The sequence below is a fragment of the Nicotiana tabacum genome, chromosome 22 (genome assembly GCF_000715075.1).
Source record: "Nicotiana tabacum cultivar K326 chromosome 22, ASM71507v2, whole genome shotgun sequence".
In the NCBI taxonomy this organism is placed as follows: domain Eukaryota; kingdom Viridiplantae; phylum Streptophyta; class Magnoliopsida; order Solanales; family Solanaceae; genus Nicotiana; species Nicotiana tabacum.
Genome location: NC_134101.1, coordinates 68,350,752 through 68,368,750, shown reverse-complemented (window position 1 = coordinate 68,368,750; position 17,999 = coordinate 68,350,752). Strand labels below are relative to the sequence as shown.

At 34.9% G+C, this 17,999-nt stretch overlaps 1 protein-coding gene across 1 annotated transcript; it reads left to right on the top strand.

Annotated features, from left to right (window-relative positions):
• The first annotated feature begins 9,053 nt into the window (after nucleotides 1–9,053).
• On the top strand, nucleotides 9,054–12,344 carry LOC107803413 (laccase-2). The gene is made up of 6 exons (XM_016627129.2): nucleotides 9,054–9,270; nucleotides 9,354–9,505; nucleotides 9,797–10,041; nucleotides 10,131–10,259; nucleotides 10,352–11,323; nucleotides 11,970–12,344. Exons 1-6 carry the CDS (start codon nucleotides 9,151–9,153, stop codon nucleotides 12,098–12,100), a joined length of 1,749 nt encoding a protein of 582 aa, XP_016482615.2. The 5' UTR covers nucleotides 9,054–9,150; the 3' UTR covers nucleotides 12,101–12,344.
• The last annotated feature ends 5,655 nt before the right edge of the window (nucleotides 12,345–17,999 follow it).

The window sequence follows — 17,999 nt, the reverse complement described above, 5'->3', positions numbered from 1 at the left end:
CTGGAAATATTTTTAAATTTTTATCAAATAGCATGAAAATAAATAAACTACAGTTATTTGCACAACGATGAAAGCTTTATGTATTTGAAATGGTGTCCCCCTCCTCTTGTCCAGCACTTCATAGTCGTTCTGGTATATTATTAAAAAATTCTCTTCGTGGTTGTTGACATTTCGTCAAGAGGATCAAATTATCAAAAGACATTCCAGGAGCATAGGATTTCATGTTGCTAAGATGGATTTTACTCTTTTGTTAGAAAGTAAAATCAATAATTTCAACCTATTAAAACTGGATGGTACTGCTATCTCACTTGGTTCCTAACAAGTCGTATTAAATCACATGAAAATGAACTATATTTACCCCTTGCAGATGCTAACATTAGCTACTCACAAACCCTGTCAACACTGAATACCCACAATTCAGCTCTATTCCGTCCTCTTATAAGCCACTAAATGTACCTTTTCCCAAATTTGTCAGTCCTATACTTGCCCCTCCCTGACTGAAATAACAAGGAAAACTTGATTCCTATAATAATTTTTGAATTGGCTTGAGGTACCCGTACGTTTTTTCAAAGCATGACCTGTAATGTGATAATAGACACTTCCAACTAAGCAGTGCATCAATGTGTACAATCACTCAATCAGGCATGTCTCATATACCAACACACTGAAGTATCTATTATTCTTTCTGGAGTAGGCTGCTGGGCATATAGACTGATCAAACAGTTGGATTTTTTCCATTTCCTATTTTTCTAGTTCAGTGATTATAGGGTGGATATTTTTTTATTCTTTTTTCAAAATAAATAAATAAGCCCTCATGGCTTAGTTCTAGTGGCAAAGGCTGAGGGACTTGTGACTCAAGTCAAGGTTCGAGCCATGCAAACTAAGTCCGTATTTAAGTAGAGAAGGGTAGAGGTGCCGACTCATTATCCCCGACATTCGAACGCTGCGGTTGGTCCAGACAAATTTCTCGATCATCAAATAAATAAATAAATGAGGTGGTCATTTCTCAGGTTGGAAACAAGTCTTATCATACAAAACAATTCGGTTAAGAGTCTTTGAAAAAACTTATCATTATTATCAATATGGAATATAAAGTTCTCTAATGACCTAACTTAATTAACTCAATATATCTTATGGATACAAGTATTTTATCTCACCAGGTATATTTGTTGGGAATAAACCCCCACAAAAGTAATATTCACGGTAATAAAAGCGCAATAATAACGTAGAATCAAGATACGATAATTAACAAGAATAAAAGAGTGACAACGACACCAAGATTTTTACGTGAAAAACCCTTTTGAATAAGAGAAAAAACCACGGCCCCGAGATGAGCAATTGATATCACTATAGCAAGGAATTTTATACTTTGTAGGTCTGAGTAAAATACTCCAAAGACCACTACAACACTCAAAATAAATAACTCTCTTTTAATATTCCCACCTCACTACAAAATCGCTCACTCTCTATTTTTCTCACAGACTATTTTCTTATACCCTGTCTGTAAAACCCCACTCTTTCTTTCTAACTCTCAGATATATTTTTTTTCTGAGATTGGTGTATAAAATGAGAGGTGAAACTCTTCTTATATAGAGGGGATGACTGCCCCAATTAACCAATCGGAAGATTGGATCTCACTTTATAACTTGCACTATGCAATTTGCAGTGCAAATTGGTTGCCAACTATAAAACTTGCTCTTGCCATCATTAGATTCCCTTTCTTTTCTTTTTTCTACACATGGGTTTGGACCCCATGAATCTCCCCCTCCAGACCCATTCACTTGAAGGAGGTAACACCGGACTTCTAGCTTGAGTGCATGCCGATAAGTTCTTTGCATAATTCAAACTTATCTCTTGGTACCACCTTGGTCAACATATCTGCGAGATTCTCACTTGTAAAAATCTTCAAGACTTTTAGAGATTCATTCTCTACCATTTCTCAAATCCAGTAATATCTCACGTCGATATGTTTGGTCCTTACATGGTACATAGAGTTTTTGTTAAGGTCTATTGCACTTTGACTGTCACAATAGATGACATACTCCTTCTGATGCAATCCAAACTCTTGAAGGAACCGTTTCAACCATATCATCTCCTTGCCAGCTTCAGTAGCGGCAATATACTCCGCTTCAGTTGTAGAGAGTGCGCCACACTTCTGCAACCTTGACTGCCATGATATAGCTCCCCCTGAAAATATAAGCAAATATCCAGCAGTGAATTTTCTGTTATCAATGTCACCTGCCATATCAGCATTTTTATAGCCCTTTAAGATTGGATCAGTTCCTCCAAAGCACAAACAATCTCGCGTGGTACCTCTCAGGTACCTGAGTATCTACTTGACTGCTTCCCAGTATTCTTTTTAGGATTTTCAAGAAACCTGCTGATAACACCAACTGCGTGAGCAATATCAGGTCTAGTGCATACCATTAAATATATCAAACTTCCGACGGCAGAGGAATAAGGAACTTTGGTCATGCTTTCCTTTTCCCTCCATTATTATAGGACACATCTTCTTGCTTAACTTTAGATGACTAGCAAGAGGTGTACTTACTGGCTTAGCATTCTTTATGTTGAAGTGTTCCAGTACACGTTCAATGTACTTCTCCTGAGACAGCTACAACTTTCTGCTTGTTCTCTCTCGAACTATCTTCATACCCAGAATTTGTTATGCTGGGCCCAAGTCCTTCATATCAAATGACTTGGACAAAACTCCCTTCAACTTTGCGATCAACCCCTTGTTTTTCCCTACAATTAACATGTCATTCACATACAACAACAAAATAATAAAGTTGTAGTCTGAAAATCTTTTGAAGTATACATATGGATCAGAATATGTCTTTGTCTAAGTTTGACTTTTCATGAATGAGTCAAACTTCTTCTACCACTACCTTAGTATCTTCTTCAACCCATAAAGACTCTTATTCAGTTTGCACACCATGTGTTTCCTTTCAGCTACTTCAAATCCTTCTGGCTGTTCCATATAGATATCCTCTTCCAAATCTCCATGAAGAAATGCAGTTTTCACGTCCAACCGATCCACTTCAAGATCAAGGCTAACTGCTAAGCTTAAGATTGTTCGAATAGAAGTCATTTTGACAACAGGTGAGAAAATTTCATCAAAATCAATACATTTCTTCTGATCGAAGCCTTTTACCACCAATCGAGCTTTGTATCTCACCAGCTTGCCATTTCCATCTTTCTTGAGTTTAAAGACCCATTTGCATTTGAGTGGTCTTTTACCCTTTGGAAGTTCAACCAGCTTGTACGTGCCATTTTTCTGTAGAGATTCCATCTCTTCTTACATGGCTTTCATCCACTGGTTCTTTTCTGGATGGGACAACACCTCTTTAAGACTTTCTGGCTCCCCTTCATCACTGATGGGGACATACTCTGTGGAAGGGTACCAACATGACTCTACCCTTGGCCTCTCTGATCTCCTCAGAGGTTGAGGTTGTTCTTCTTCCTGAGTGGGGTGCTCCACTTGCTCGACACCATCATCAAGTTGCTCCTCCAGCTCAATAACCTCATCAAGTTGTTCCCCTGCTCGACAACCTCGTCGGTCGTACTTTCTGCACTTGTGAGATAGTTAGAAGAAGAAGGAATGGTAACAAGGTTAGGGATTATATCATTCTTTGTCTTCTCTGATTGATCATCTACAACTCCAACTTCACTTTCTCGGAAGATTACATCTATGCTTCTAATGACCTTCTTCTTTACAGGATCCCACAATTTATACCCGAACTCTTCATCTCCATATCCGATGAATATACATGGAACAGATTTATCATCCAGCTTTGTTCTCTACTCCTTTGGTTCATGTGCAAAAGCTTTGCAACCGAACACCTTTACACTTCCTTGTTGATCCAAACTCTCTCTGGGATATCAAACTCCAATGGAACTGATGGACTCCTATTAATTAGGTAACAGGTTGTCTGAACTGCTTCACCCCAGAATGACTTAGGCAGTTTAGCCATTCTGAGCATGCTTCTCACCTTCTCAACAATGGTGCGGTTCATCCTCTCGGCTATGCCATTGTGCTGTGGGGTTCCAGGAACTGTCTGATCCCATGACTTTAACAGTACTCTTCAAATTCCCTTAAAGTGTACTCACCTCCATTGTCACTTTGGAGATGCTTTAGCTTTTGTCCTGTCTCCCTTTCCACCAGAGCATGAAACTTCTGAAAAACTTGAAACACCTGATCTTTGGTTTTTAAAATATAGACCCATAATTTCCGTGAAGCATCATCAATAAAATTAACAAAATATTTGTTACTGCCCATCGATTCAATTTTCATTGGACCACAAATATCAGAATATACCAAATCAAGTATATTCAATTTTCTTTTAGACGATGTCTGAAATGAGACTCTATGCTGCTTACCAAATAAACAGTAGTCACAAGGATTTACCGTTGTACCTTTGGCATAAGAAATGAGTGATTTCTTAGAAAGAATCTTCAATACGTTCTCACTCATATGACCCATTCTTTTGTGCCACAAATCTGTAGAAATCTCATCTTGTACCGCGTTGAATTCACCTTGGCATGTTTCTTGTATCCATCTCGGTCTAAAGCAATTCTTGAGATCAAGTTCATCAACAAATCAGGTACACGCCGCACGTCCTTTAGAACCAATGTACATCCGACATTTGTCTTGAGACAAATGCACCAATCCCCGCAATCTTTGAGTAACTTGTGTTACCCATTCTCACAGTGCCAAATCGCCTGCTACATATCTACAAAAAAGATCTCTTACCGGTGTGGCATGGTAAAATGATGTTGTATCAACCACCTATTCTGACTCTGGACCTGAGAAGTGCATGCATTCCTCTTCTTCATTTATAAAGAGTACAACATTATCATTATTTTGAACTATGGCGGTTGTGTTGTTGTCATTCTTCTGGCCACTGCTTTCACCTTTGCCCTTCCTTGGATTTGGGCAATCTCTTTTGACGTGACCTGGTTGATCACAATTGTAGCAATTTCTCGCTCTTGATTTGGATCGGTTCTTAGACTTCCCACGAGCTCTGGATCTACCATAGTTGCTCGAACTCCTTTGATAACTCCTGCCTCTACCTTCTATGATGAGAGCATGTCATTTCAAATTTCAAACTTACACCGAACGCGTCTAAACAACTCCGAATTACCTCAAATTTTGCACACAAGTTTCATATGACATAACAAACCTATTCCAACTCCCAGAAAAATAATATGAACCTGATAACTTCATAGCCAACTTCCGGTCAAACCTATGAACTTTCCAAACCTTCAAATTGTCAATTTTTGCCAATTAAAGCCAAACCCTTCTAGAAACATTCAAATACAAACCCGATCATATGCCCTAGTTCAAAATCATGATCTGGACCCAGCAGAACCAAAAACAATTCGATCCGAGGTCAAATACACAAAAATCAAAGTTTGTCAACTCTTTCAACTTAAAGCTTCTAAAATAAAAGTCATTCTTTCAAACTAAATTCCGAACCATTCGAAAGTCAAAATCGACCATACACGCAAGTTATAATACCTCATATGAAGCTACTCAAGACCTCAAACCACCGAAAAAAATACAAATGCTCAGAACGGCCAGTCGGGTTGTTACAGTTACCTGCCTCAATTTGCTATGCGTTTTCATGTATCCATGCTTTTATTTATTGAACGTCTTTAGTTGATTATTGTTTTTATATGTTGTTAGTTCGCCTCTTTTACTTATCATATGTCTTTACTTATTTAATTGCCTTGCTTAATCTATTTCATTTTACTATGTACATTAAATTTTCTTAGAGACTTTATTTGTTTAGTTCCCTTTTTGCGTTATGTTTTAAGATACGTTATAGCTCGTTATAATATTATGACATGTTTATGATATTGGTAACGAGTTGCACGCCGCAACGGTATTGAATTTATATATGGGATCGGGTTTTTACGTTGCAACTATATTGAGATTATATATAGGAATGGGTTGCACGCCGCAACATTATTGATGCTATATATGGGATCGGGTTGCATACCGCATCAGTAGTGATATATATATATGTGTGTGTGTGTGGGGGGGGGGAATCAGGTTGCGCACCTAACAGAGAAGTTATATTACGATTATTCTTGGTTGTTGATTTCATTTCCGTGTTGTGTTGTGAATCTGAGCATATATGATATTATGGGGCCTCTGTTGTGTATTTCTTAATCTGGTTTCCTTGTTAATTGATGCTTCTCTATTCCGTTATTGTTTTCTACTTATGCTTGCATAAGTTTATAGTGAGTGGCTTATTATAGCCTCGTCACTCCTTCATCGAGTTTAGGCTCGATACTTACAGAGTACATGGGGTCGGTTATACTCATACTACACTTCTGCACTTCTTGTGCAGATTCTGGTACTGATCCCAGCAACGCTTAGTGGAGATTTGCCCGGATCCGGTTTATTAAGAAACTTGAGATAGAGGTACAGCGTTCGCAGGTCCTGAAGTCCCCTTCTTATCTACTATACTGTTTATTTTATTTCGGACATTTATATTTTATTTCAGACTTTGTTTGTAGTACTTTTGGCAGCTCATGTACTTGTCACACCAGTTTCTAGCTTTAGGCTAGACTGCGTTGGTTTCAGATTATTATATTACAAGTATTTCAGATTTATATTCTTAATCATTTGCTTTTAAGTTGTTAAAATGAATAACTGATTAGTTAATGTTGGCTTGCCTAACAAGTGGATGTTAGGCGCCATCATGATCCCGTGGTTATGATTTTTGGATCGTGACAATTTATTTATTTCATTGAATATGTCAAGATATTCCACAGATTGTGAGGGAATTGTTTTGTCATATCCTTACTTTGGAAAGGAATAAAGTGATCTAGCTACTATCTTAGTTTATTACGTAGAATAAACTAGATTAACTCATTCTTTAATGATGGAAATCACCGATTGCGATTAGTAGCAATGGGTACTCCACAAGGTGCGTAGTAGGTGTAACTACGAAAACAATATCGCTACTGTATTTAATTAACCCTTTATCCGAATCAATAACTAATGACACCAAAAAGGAAAAAGAACTCACACTTACAACCTCGTAATACACTTTTAATCATGGGTTTTAACTAAATTTCAATTCAAGTTGCTTTATTATAAAGAAAGAGTAAGTAGTATGTTGATTACAGTAGGTCATGACATCACTAAGGGCAGACAGTAGCGGTGAGTACCCAACAAGGTACGTAGTTGGTGTAGCTAAAAATTAGGAAATGAATAAATAGCAACTGCATTCAGGGCCGGCTATAGGGTAAAGCTTCTAAAGCATTTGTTTGAGACCCCCAAATTTGGAGGCTCCATTTATTTAATATCAAAATAGGTTTATAGGCTGTTTTAGAAAAATAATGAGTAGTTTTTATCTTGAAAATTAGATATTTTTTTATAAAAGGAAAAAATAGATGTGTAACTAATTAAAATGAGCGTAATACTACGTAGTACTAAATCATATTTTTACACTATTCATTTTCTTTCTTGGTTTGTCCAAGAGTTAATCGCTCGTATAACTTTATACTCTTATATATTCTCTTTCTTGCTTTTTTCGGGTTTAAGTCCGATAACTTAGTAGGAGTAGTATTATTCGAAAACACACATAGCTTAAAAGTACTATTGATATCATATATCGTGCATTCTTTTTTGTTTTTTCCTGAAGTTTCAAGCATTTTATGTTATTGAAGGAGCAAAAAGATATCTTGAAATCAAGTCATCATTTTTCTTGAATTAAATTCTATTATTATAACTTTCAAGTGTTATTATCATCTCATTTTATTCTTACTTCATAGTTATGTATTGTCTTTTATTCATTTATTAGAATTTAAATATGCCACGAAATATATGAATCAAGTTGTTCAAAACTAAAATAAAACAGTTAAAAACTATTTTAATATTGTCCAAAATATTTTTAGGAGAGATCGATTATAAAAAGTTATTAATAATTTTGTATCTCAAAATATTAGAAAAATAGAATTCATATATATATATATATATATATATATATATATATATATATATATATATATATATATATATATATATATATATATATATGTGTGTGTGTGTGTGTGTGTGTGTGTGTGTGTGTGATTTTAAAAAAAAAAAAAAAAGTTTAGGACCTTTTATCAACATTGGCTTTAGACCACAAATACTGTTAAGCCACCCCTGACTGCATTTAGTCATTCATCCTAATGAATTTACTAATTACACCAAAAAGATAAAGAAAAAAATATTAGAACAACAAACATACTATGTACCTCATAACGCAGTAGTATTATCTTGGGGTTCTCCTAAATTTTTAATCAAAATTGCTTTATTATTACAAAGAAATAGTTAAGTAGTGTGTTGATCACATTGCAAATTTAACGGAACGACCTAATGTCTTATCATTCTTCTCTTGCTTGGAAGAAAGGTGTGGGCCAAACGTCACACTTTAGATTTTTTTTGTTTTTTAAAAAAATTTCTAACTAAGGTACAGTCCTACATGAAAATGATGAATTAGCATGAAGATGAATATGACCGGGGAAGAGAAGAGTAAAGAGCTATTATCTTGGTCAACAAGATATTAACAGTTGAATTTCGATCCACAGTGATTTTATAAATTATAACTAAATTATGCAAAATCGCTAGAAAACCCTCCAAGATGTATAACTTAAGGAGTTTAATTAACTTTTATTTTTACACTAACATATCACCTAAAAAGATACTACACGTTAAATTATCAGTTAAATTACATTGATAGTATAAATATTTTTCATATTGTCACTGTGTATAAGTAAACTTCGAGATATGTAACTTTCTGGTTACAGATACATGGGTATTCTTGGAAAGAACATTTAGTGTTATGAGTAGATAAGGATTTACTGAATAAAATAGACTTTAGCTACACTCTTATCAACTGGTGGGATATCTCTTTCCTAGTGATTGTTTTTTTTTCCTTTGGCTGCAGGTTTTGCTTCACAGTAATGGGAATTTAGACAACTATTAGTACCTAAATTATTAACCAAACAATATCGTCTAAACATGTCTATATAAGCATATCTCATAGGCTCCTCAAATATAATTCCATGCAAGGAAATCATATATTTTCACAGTACATCTCTCTTACTTTCCAAATATAGAAAGTTACAGAGCAAAAGAGAAGAAACATGAGCGCTTCTATTTTTTCACCACAATCAATTTTACTTGCTATTTTCTGCATCACTTGTAGCATTTTTTTATTTCCAGAGTTTGTCACTGCTGGTGTTACAAGGCATTACAAGTTCGATGTAGGTTTCTTTAGCTTAATTATAACGTTGTAACTCTTAAAAAATTTAGTAAATGATCAATTCCTTCTGTTTGATGTTTGCAGATAAGATTGAAAAATGTGACTAGGCTATGCCAAACAAAGACAATTGTGACTGTGAATGGGAAATTCCCAGGGCCTCGTGTTGTTGCTAGGGAAGGTGATCGTGTCGTGGTTAAGGTTGTTAATCACGTCTCCAACAATGTTAGCTTCCATTGGTATGAATTCTTAGCTTTTAACATTTTTTTATTGGTACACTACTTTCAATTGGACAATAATTAAATTAGCTACTAATATCCGGTATTTACATACGAATCTAGGATCTAGAGAATCAGTTTGTTCAAATGAACGTGATATTTTTTTAAATTATATGTACACTTTTTTTAAAATTTTTGTATTACGCATACATCATAGTTCACACCAAACACAACAAATTCAGCTAAATGTTGGAAACTCGCCCTATGCTATTGTGGCCAGCGTTATAGCAATCTATAATTGTGTCCAAACAGGCATGGAATTCGACAAATTCAAAGTGGATGGGCAGATGGACCAGCATATATCACCCAATGCCCGATACAAACTAGCCAAAGTTATGTCTACAACTTCACCATTACTGGCCAAAGAGGAACTCTATGGTGGCATGCTCATATTTCATGGATGAGAGCTACACTTTATGGACCTCTTATCATTTATCCCCAGCATAATACTTCTTATCCATTTGCCAAACCCCACAAAGAAGTTCCCATCATTTTCGGTAACATCAAATATATGTCACTCTAGCTATATTATAATTGATATGCCCGACGATGTAAAAGATATTTTACTTATTTAATATGCATGCAGGTGAGTGGTGGAATGCTAATACCGAGGCCGTGATTAATCAATCACTTGTAACTGGAGCTGGACCTAATGTCTCTGATTCATACACTATTAATGGTCTTCCTGGACCATTATACAATTGTTCTGCGAAGGGTACTTACTAGTTTTTAGAAGTTGATACGTTTTAACTTTTATATACTATAAGTAGGTGAATTGAGGACATGTTTTTATGATGCATTCTGCAGACACATTTAAGCTAAAGGTAAAGCCTGGAAAGACATATATGCTTCGTATGATCAATGCTGCACTCAATGACGACCTTTTCTTCAGTATAGCAAATCATTCAATGACAGTCGTGGAAGCCGATGCAGTTTATGTCAAACCTTTTGAAACAGATACCATTCTCATTACACCTGGACAAACCACAAATGTCCTCCTTAAAACACATCCTAATCCCCAACAGACAACTTTTTTTATGGCAGCTAGACCATATTTCACTGGCCAGGGCACATTTGACAATTCCACAATTGCTGGAATTCTTATGTATGATAATGTATCTGCAAGTATTAGCTCATCATCTAACACTTTGATTAAAAATCTTCCAATCCCAACTCTTCCTCCAATTAATTCCACTTCATTTGTAGCCAATTTTACTAATAAGTTTCGATCTTTAGCTAATGCTCGATTTCCTGCTAACGTCCCCCAAAAAGTTGACAAACATTTTTTCTTTACCGTAGGTCTTGGAAGTAACCCGTGCCCAAAAAACCAAACTTGTCAAGGTCCTAATAATTCCTCAAAATTTTCTGCTTCTGTTAATAATGTTTCTATGATTCTCCCTACCACAGCACTACTCCAATCCTACTTCAAAAAATCAAATGGCGTATACACTACTGATTTTCCAAGTGTCCCTCTTGTGCCCTTTAATTACACTGGCACTCCTCCAAATAATACTCATGTTTCTAATGGCACAAAAGTTGTGGTACTTCCGTTCAATACTTCAGTGGAATTGGTAATGCAAGGCACTAGCATTTTAGGAGCTGAAAGTCATCCTCTTCATCTTCATGGCTATAATTTCTATGTGGTTGGTCAAGGTTTTGGTAATTTTGATCCTAAAAAAGACCCAGCTAATTACAATCTTGTTGATCCAGTTGAAAGAAACACCATTGGAGTTCCATCTGGTGGTTGGGTAGCCATTCGTTTTCTAGCTGACAATCCAGGTATCATTTACTTAATAAACTCAACTTTGAAATGAAAAATGTCGAGTTTAATTATATGCATTAATGGTATACAAATATTCACATAATCATGTTATTTATAACATAATTATAAGCAAAAGACTATGATAAACAGTAATTCTATAACCTGCTAAAAATGGTAATTAGCCTGCTATCACCCACACTTGTGTAAAAAACAAAATTCACATCAAGAAGTAGGTTTGATTGTCTATTCTTTTGATATATATCAGACATTGCATTCTCCGGATAGTTTAAATCGAAGCAATTGGATGTCCAACTCGGACATATATGACATGACCGATAAATAGACCCACCTTTGTCATTTATTCCATACATCACACTAGCATGGAATATGATTCACTTTCAAGATGCCTTTTTTCGTGGTGAAATGGTAGACATATTATTAATATATATAACTAAATTTTTTTCTGCTAAATGTGATTGAGTTTAACTTTTGTAATAGTAAAGAATTGATCATCTAAAAGATACTCTCCGATTAGTAACATGAAAAATACCGCAGGCTATCTATTAAAATATATGCCGGTACTACTTATAAAAGTTCATAAAAGGTTAAATCCATCTGATTAACTTATTTTTCTTTGTTGGTGGTATATATGTGTATGAACAGGAGTATGGTTTATGCATTGTCACTTTGAGGTGCATCTGAGTTGGGGTTTGAGGATGGCTTGGCTGGTATTAGATGGAGAGCTTCCAAACCAAAAGTTGCCACCGCCGCCGGCTGATCTTCCCAAGTGTTAAACATTCAGTTTCAATTAATTCCTCCTCTGACGTTGTTCTTCTTTCAATAATTTATACGTCTGTTTTTGTTTTTCTGCATGTGCACTTGTGTGCTGAGTTTTATTATTTGAGGTTTTTCTTTTTCATATAAGAATCGTCTACGAAATGTGAAACGAAGAAGAGTGAATTGGAGATTTTGTTTATGTTTTTTTTGTCGGAAACACTTTTATCCGATGAATCAATTTAAAACAAATTAAATTTTAAAGTTTTCTTAGCAATGTATTCCCTAAATTTTTCGTTAACATTTCCTAATTAAAGCGTGCTTCATGCACTCCCACATTTGTCAACTTATTGACAAATTCCTCTATTTTGACGTTTTCTTCTTCTGGTTCCTTAACGAAGATCCATATCTTGTGGAGTAACAAAAAATGATTTTAGACAAACGCCTAAATTTGCTATGCACCAAAAATTTTAGCAATCTTGCGCCTCATTGATATGTCAAATAACGGGCAAGTGTTTGGAGCTCAGCCACTCCAAAGTCCAAACTTGGCGATGGCCCGAAAAGGATTGGTTACTCGAACAAGACTAGTCTTATGGTCTAAACTTGAAGGAAGTACATAGTTGTACCCCATTTTGAGCTTTTAGATAATGAAGGCTCCAAACATTTCGTTGTCATCCTGGTTCCACTACTAACAAGTATAATACACCAAATCCTTAATTTCTTTTTATTTTCTGATAAAGTGGTACTGTCTCGATTATCTTATACTTTCTTTGGATATGCTATCAGATATTTGTTATCTTTCACCATCACAGATATTATATGGTATTTCCATCAAGGCTTATGTGATGAAAACAAATTCATCTAGCTAGCATTTGTTTGTCTCAACTGGAAAATCTAATTGCCCATATATAATATTCATTACTATTAAACCATTTATACCTTTAGGTGCTGATACCTGACCTCTTATTTTGGTTTTTTATGAATGAACAGTAGACCTAGACTAGAACCTCTATAAATATTCCTCTTCAATATTTGGGATTATTTGGGACTAAGGTTTAAGTTTTACGATCACACGCCATACGTTTTCAAGATTTACTGACCCCTCTAATTTCCTTTCTATATGGGGACAAATGATGACCATTAATCCTATGTGTCCTCTTCTATTTGATAGTTCCAATTACAGAAAAGAATCTTTCTATTGCAGAGACAGTAAGAGAAGCAGAAAATACAGCTTTCCAGACAACACCATGTGACATGGTTTTAACGGTATTCATCAATACAACTTAACCAAGATTTATACACTTCCTCTGTCTCGAAAATGTTTGACCGAACATATAGTTTTAAAGAAAATTAAATATGTGATACAGAACATATTGCGGATGTTTATATGGTTATAAGTTATTTTATTAAAAGTAAAATAAGAAATTTAAAGATTATTTTTAAATATAAAAAGTTATCATTCTTTTTGAGTTAGATTAAAAAGAAAAATGTATCAGATAAATTAGAGAGAGAATATCATAGAAGTATTTCACTTTCACAGAATCTGTTACTTTTGTACTTTCATTGCCTTCCCTGATTGAAGTTACATTGTTATCAAGGCAAAGATCGAAGATGTTTTCTGTTGAATCCATTGTATTGGACGCAAATAATGTATATATATGGTAAGAAAAAGTTTAAAATGTATACGTATTACAAGATCCAAACTCATCCTGAATCCTAAATCTTGGAGTTTTCTCTCGGTAAAAGAGAGAGTACTACCATGATCTATTCTTCTCTATATAATGGCAGAGAAAAACTTTTCTTGGTCACAAGACCAATATCCATCTCACAAATAAAGGGTAACTAATAAGGAGATCTTACTTGTGGAAATTTAACTCTGCCAATAGTACTACTATCAGTAATTACGTACTTTCAAGAATCTCCATGCTTGTTCCAGCGTACAAGCATTCCAATGCACCTCTTTACAATATAAAATTTTGATTTCTGTTCCTTAGCCAAATTACTGCATTTTCGGGTGAAATTGGCACATTTTTGGGATGCACTTTTCGTAAGTCGAGTCTTTGAAGAAGAATTACTCTTTTGTGAAGAACCCCTTGAGAGGGAAGATCTGTATGGATTCTTTTGTGAAAAACTCCTAGGAAGAGGGGGATTTGAGCTTGGGCTCTTCTGTGAAAAGCTCCTAAATAATGATGATTTCGAAGAGGAATACGAATGACAACATGGATGATCATCCTTTGATAATTTCCATTTCTCATCCATATAATACTCCATTTTGCTGACGAATTTGATAGAATTAATTTTGGGACTTTTTTCGTCAAAATTTATGATAATTCTTGCAGTGTATAATATCGGAAAGAATATGGAGAGAAAAAGGAACGGGTCAAAAATTAGATTTCTATAATGTACCGAAGAAAAGGGGAAAATGGTTGATAACACTAGACAGAATGACAATGAAGAGTTGGCATCTATTTATAGCAGTTTGAGACAATGGTGTAATTTCGGAAGGTTTTTAAATCTGAAATAGATGTTTGACCAGTGTTTCTTAATAATGTGGTAGCATCGCACGTTAATGCTTACGTCTAATGTCTACCGTTCTTCTTAGCTGTAACATTTTTATATTGCTGTTGTGGCACAATGCAATTGGGCCTTGTCTTGAATCAGTCTCACCCTTCATTTACAGTTGAACGGATTAATGTTTTTTCTCATCAAGGTAGACATGTCAATTCGAGTTAAACAATGGCTCATAACTCAAATATGCCAAACTCAAAATCATTTTCCCATGTCCGGACGAATTAGCAGAGTTATATTTTCACGGTCTAAATTTGACAATTTTAATCTCTGGTTTGGTTCTTGAACCTCTTTCTGGAGATCATCAGTTTTTATGGAGATGCTGACTACTGTATGGTGCTCCATTCGACACTATTTAACCTATCCCATATTGTGTTTACATTATTTTTATTTCTTTGAGAAGCAAAGACACACGCATAGTCATGAGGGAGTGTTTGATGGTAGATGGGAAATGTGACAGAGGATTTGAATATTAGATATATCCTATTACTATTAGTGGTGTTGAAATTCTACATTCATTTCACAAAATGGTCGGTAGGGTTATTAAATTATTGAAGATTTTGCAGTCTTTCACTTCTGTGATGGACAATTGGTCAATTACTGTGGTGATTTCTGGGTTCCTGCATTTCTGTGAGATGCTTATTTCTATCAGAATCACTGTCACAAACTCTCTGCTAGATTTCAGTAAACCATTTAAAGTGGAGTATCCAATGTTGAATACTAGCATAATAATTTCTTCGATATTTGAACTAAGAATTTTTCAAAATGTCAAGGACCTTTTAGTTTGCAGCATATTTACTGGTGTGAATTTGTGCAGCTGATAATTCACACTTGATATAGTTATCGCATGCTAGTTGCCGTGTTATTTTACATGTTATTACTTTGTAAGATATCTCATTATGTACGTACTTTATACGGTCGGTATATAAAATTTAAGTTCTCACCGAAATATGATAAAAGTATTTATGTTAGAATTTCCTTTTGGTTGGAAGAAAGAAAATGCTAATGCCATTTATTTTATTTCAATTTAATTCCGTGTTTCTCGCCTCAAATTTTTAGCTCTGCCAAGTATTAATTGATGATACTAAGTAGGCGTTTGGACATAAGAATTATAAAATTCAAAAAATTGGTAAAAAAAAATTTCTAAGTGAAAATTGTATTTGAAATTTAGAGTTGTGGTTGGACATAAATTTCAGTTTGGATTGTTTTTGAAGTTTTGTGAGTGATTTGAGTGAAAATTTTGAAAAATAATTTTTTGAAGTTTTGAAAATTTTCGAAAATTTTCAAAATACATCTTTAAATGAAAATTAAAATTTTTATGAACAAACGGTTATTTCAAAAAAATAAAATAAAATTTCTTTAGAAAAAACTTTCATCAAATTTTATGTCCAAACGGACTCTAAATCATTAATTTGGCTTCGCCAGCAGAATACTTAATTGAGAATGGGACTTTTTCCATTGGTAAAATTATCAGTGGAAAAGGCCAATGTTCTTTCTTGCACGTGCCCATGTATGGCACTATTGTCAGAACTCAATAAGTATCAATTTTCAAATTGTACGATAGTTATGTTTTAGCCTCCTCAATTTCAAAACTTAATTAGGCTGCTGAGCATGTCAAAAATTCCATAAATTCACGTATGAAATATTTATAAGAAGATCAAGATATTAAATATTGTCTTTCCCAGATACAAAGTGATCAAGATACATTTCTCCTCAAGATTAACTCGAAATGCAGCGAGTCACTTCTTGACAATTAAATATTCAAAAAGATCCACACAAAACCTTCACTCGAGAGATACGCCACTTTGACCTTCATTTAAATAAACTAGAAGGAGAATCAAAGGCAAGTTGTTCCTTGTGATAGATCCGAAGTATTGTCCTACTTTCATGAAGATAATTACATCCCAAAGTTGTTTGCATCTTCCTATGTTCGAGAAACACAAGTTCCAGCCCTCGAATCACTTAGAATGTTAGAAAAAGAATCAAAAAATACATAGAATTGTACTCATAAAGATTCATCAATTTCAAACAAAGAAAAACAAATTAGGCTGCCGAGCGACTTGACCTATATTCGAGTTATCAACCAGGCTTTATGTATTGTTTTTGTTTTTTTCTTTTTGTGTAACCCCATGTTCATGTTAGTTTATAAGCGCGTAGTCTAATTCAATCAATATCCATTACATTCAATTGGCACTATGTTACAAATGGGGTAAACCACATCAAAGTATTTGGGCCTAGGAATGGGCAACACTTGAGTTAAAACAGCCAACAAGAGGTTATTGGACTACAATTGGGATTTAGGTTGAGGTACATGTGTCAAGGAACTACTGGACAATAGGAATTATAGGTACTATAACTATCAAGCTCGTGTTGCTCATTTGGCCTAACTCTTGTTAGAGCACTCTGGAATCTCCCTCCATTCTTCTTTTTCATTTTCCTCTTTTTAGTTGCTCATTTGGTTGTTGCTACTTTGAGAGTTTGATTTAGATTAGTAATTCTATTTTCTGATCAATACAATATGGATCCACTGCATTGGTGCTCTCGATGCCCTTACTCCACGCCTCTAGACTCTTATGCCATGATATATACTTCCATCGACAACATAGGTAATTTAGTAAAAGAGATGCAAGAGAATAACTCGCGTATGCTCTCTTCTATTTGCCATATGCAGTCAGTGCTGCACGAAATACAATTCAACTCTACCGAATTCGTTGAGGCTCCAGAAATTTTAGATGCTACAGCTATCACCTATGCACTAGACTCAGTTTTGGATGATACAAACACCAAGGTGACCAATATCATGAAATCGCATCTGGATTCACAACTTCCAGTTCTTGTTGTTGAAGACACATCCAAAACAGTGGTTTGTTCGTCAAATCACTTTCCTTCTGTCGCTTTGAATTTAGTTGTAGTTGGGTATCTTGTTAAGCTTAGATTTCTTCTTGAATTGGGTGCTTCTACTGCTGAAATAGATTGTCCATTACTGTTGCTCCTCTCTTTTTTGTTTATCTTGCAAGGATTTGAAGCATATGTTGGAGTCATGTTGCTTCACACAGTACTCATTGGTTTTATAAATGTTGGACATGTACTTAGTTTGATTCTTGAAGAAACCAGGGAAATGTATGTAGTTACTGTAAGATCATCCTTGCATTATGGCAAAAATTTTGCAAATGGTGCCTGGAGACATCCTTCTAGTAATCTTTTCAATTTGCCCAATAGAGCACCAGAATTCATTCTCCATAATCAATGGGCGAAACAAGAAATTGACATGATACTAACGGACTTTGGGATATCATTTGCAACCGTATTAAAGATCCAGCCGATGGCAGTTGTTTCAACTCAATTAGAAGT

Excerpts from the sequence above, each read along its gene's own strand:
- LOC107803413 (XM_016627129.2), top strand. The coding sequence starts at position 9,151 with ATGAGCGCTTCTATTTTTTCACCACAATCAATTTTACTTGCTATTTTC. Across the intron at positions 9,506-9,796 it reads AACAATGTTAGCTTCCATTG|GCATGGAATTCGACAAATTC; the intron begins GTATGAATTCTT and ends GTGTCCAAACAG. Across the intron at positions 11,324-11,969 it reads TTTTCTAGCTGACAATCCAG|GAGTATGGTTTATGCATTGT; the intron begins GTATCATTTACT and ends GTGTATGAACAG.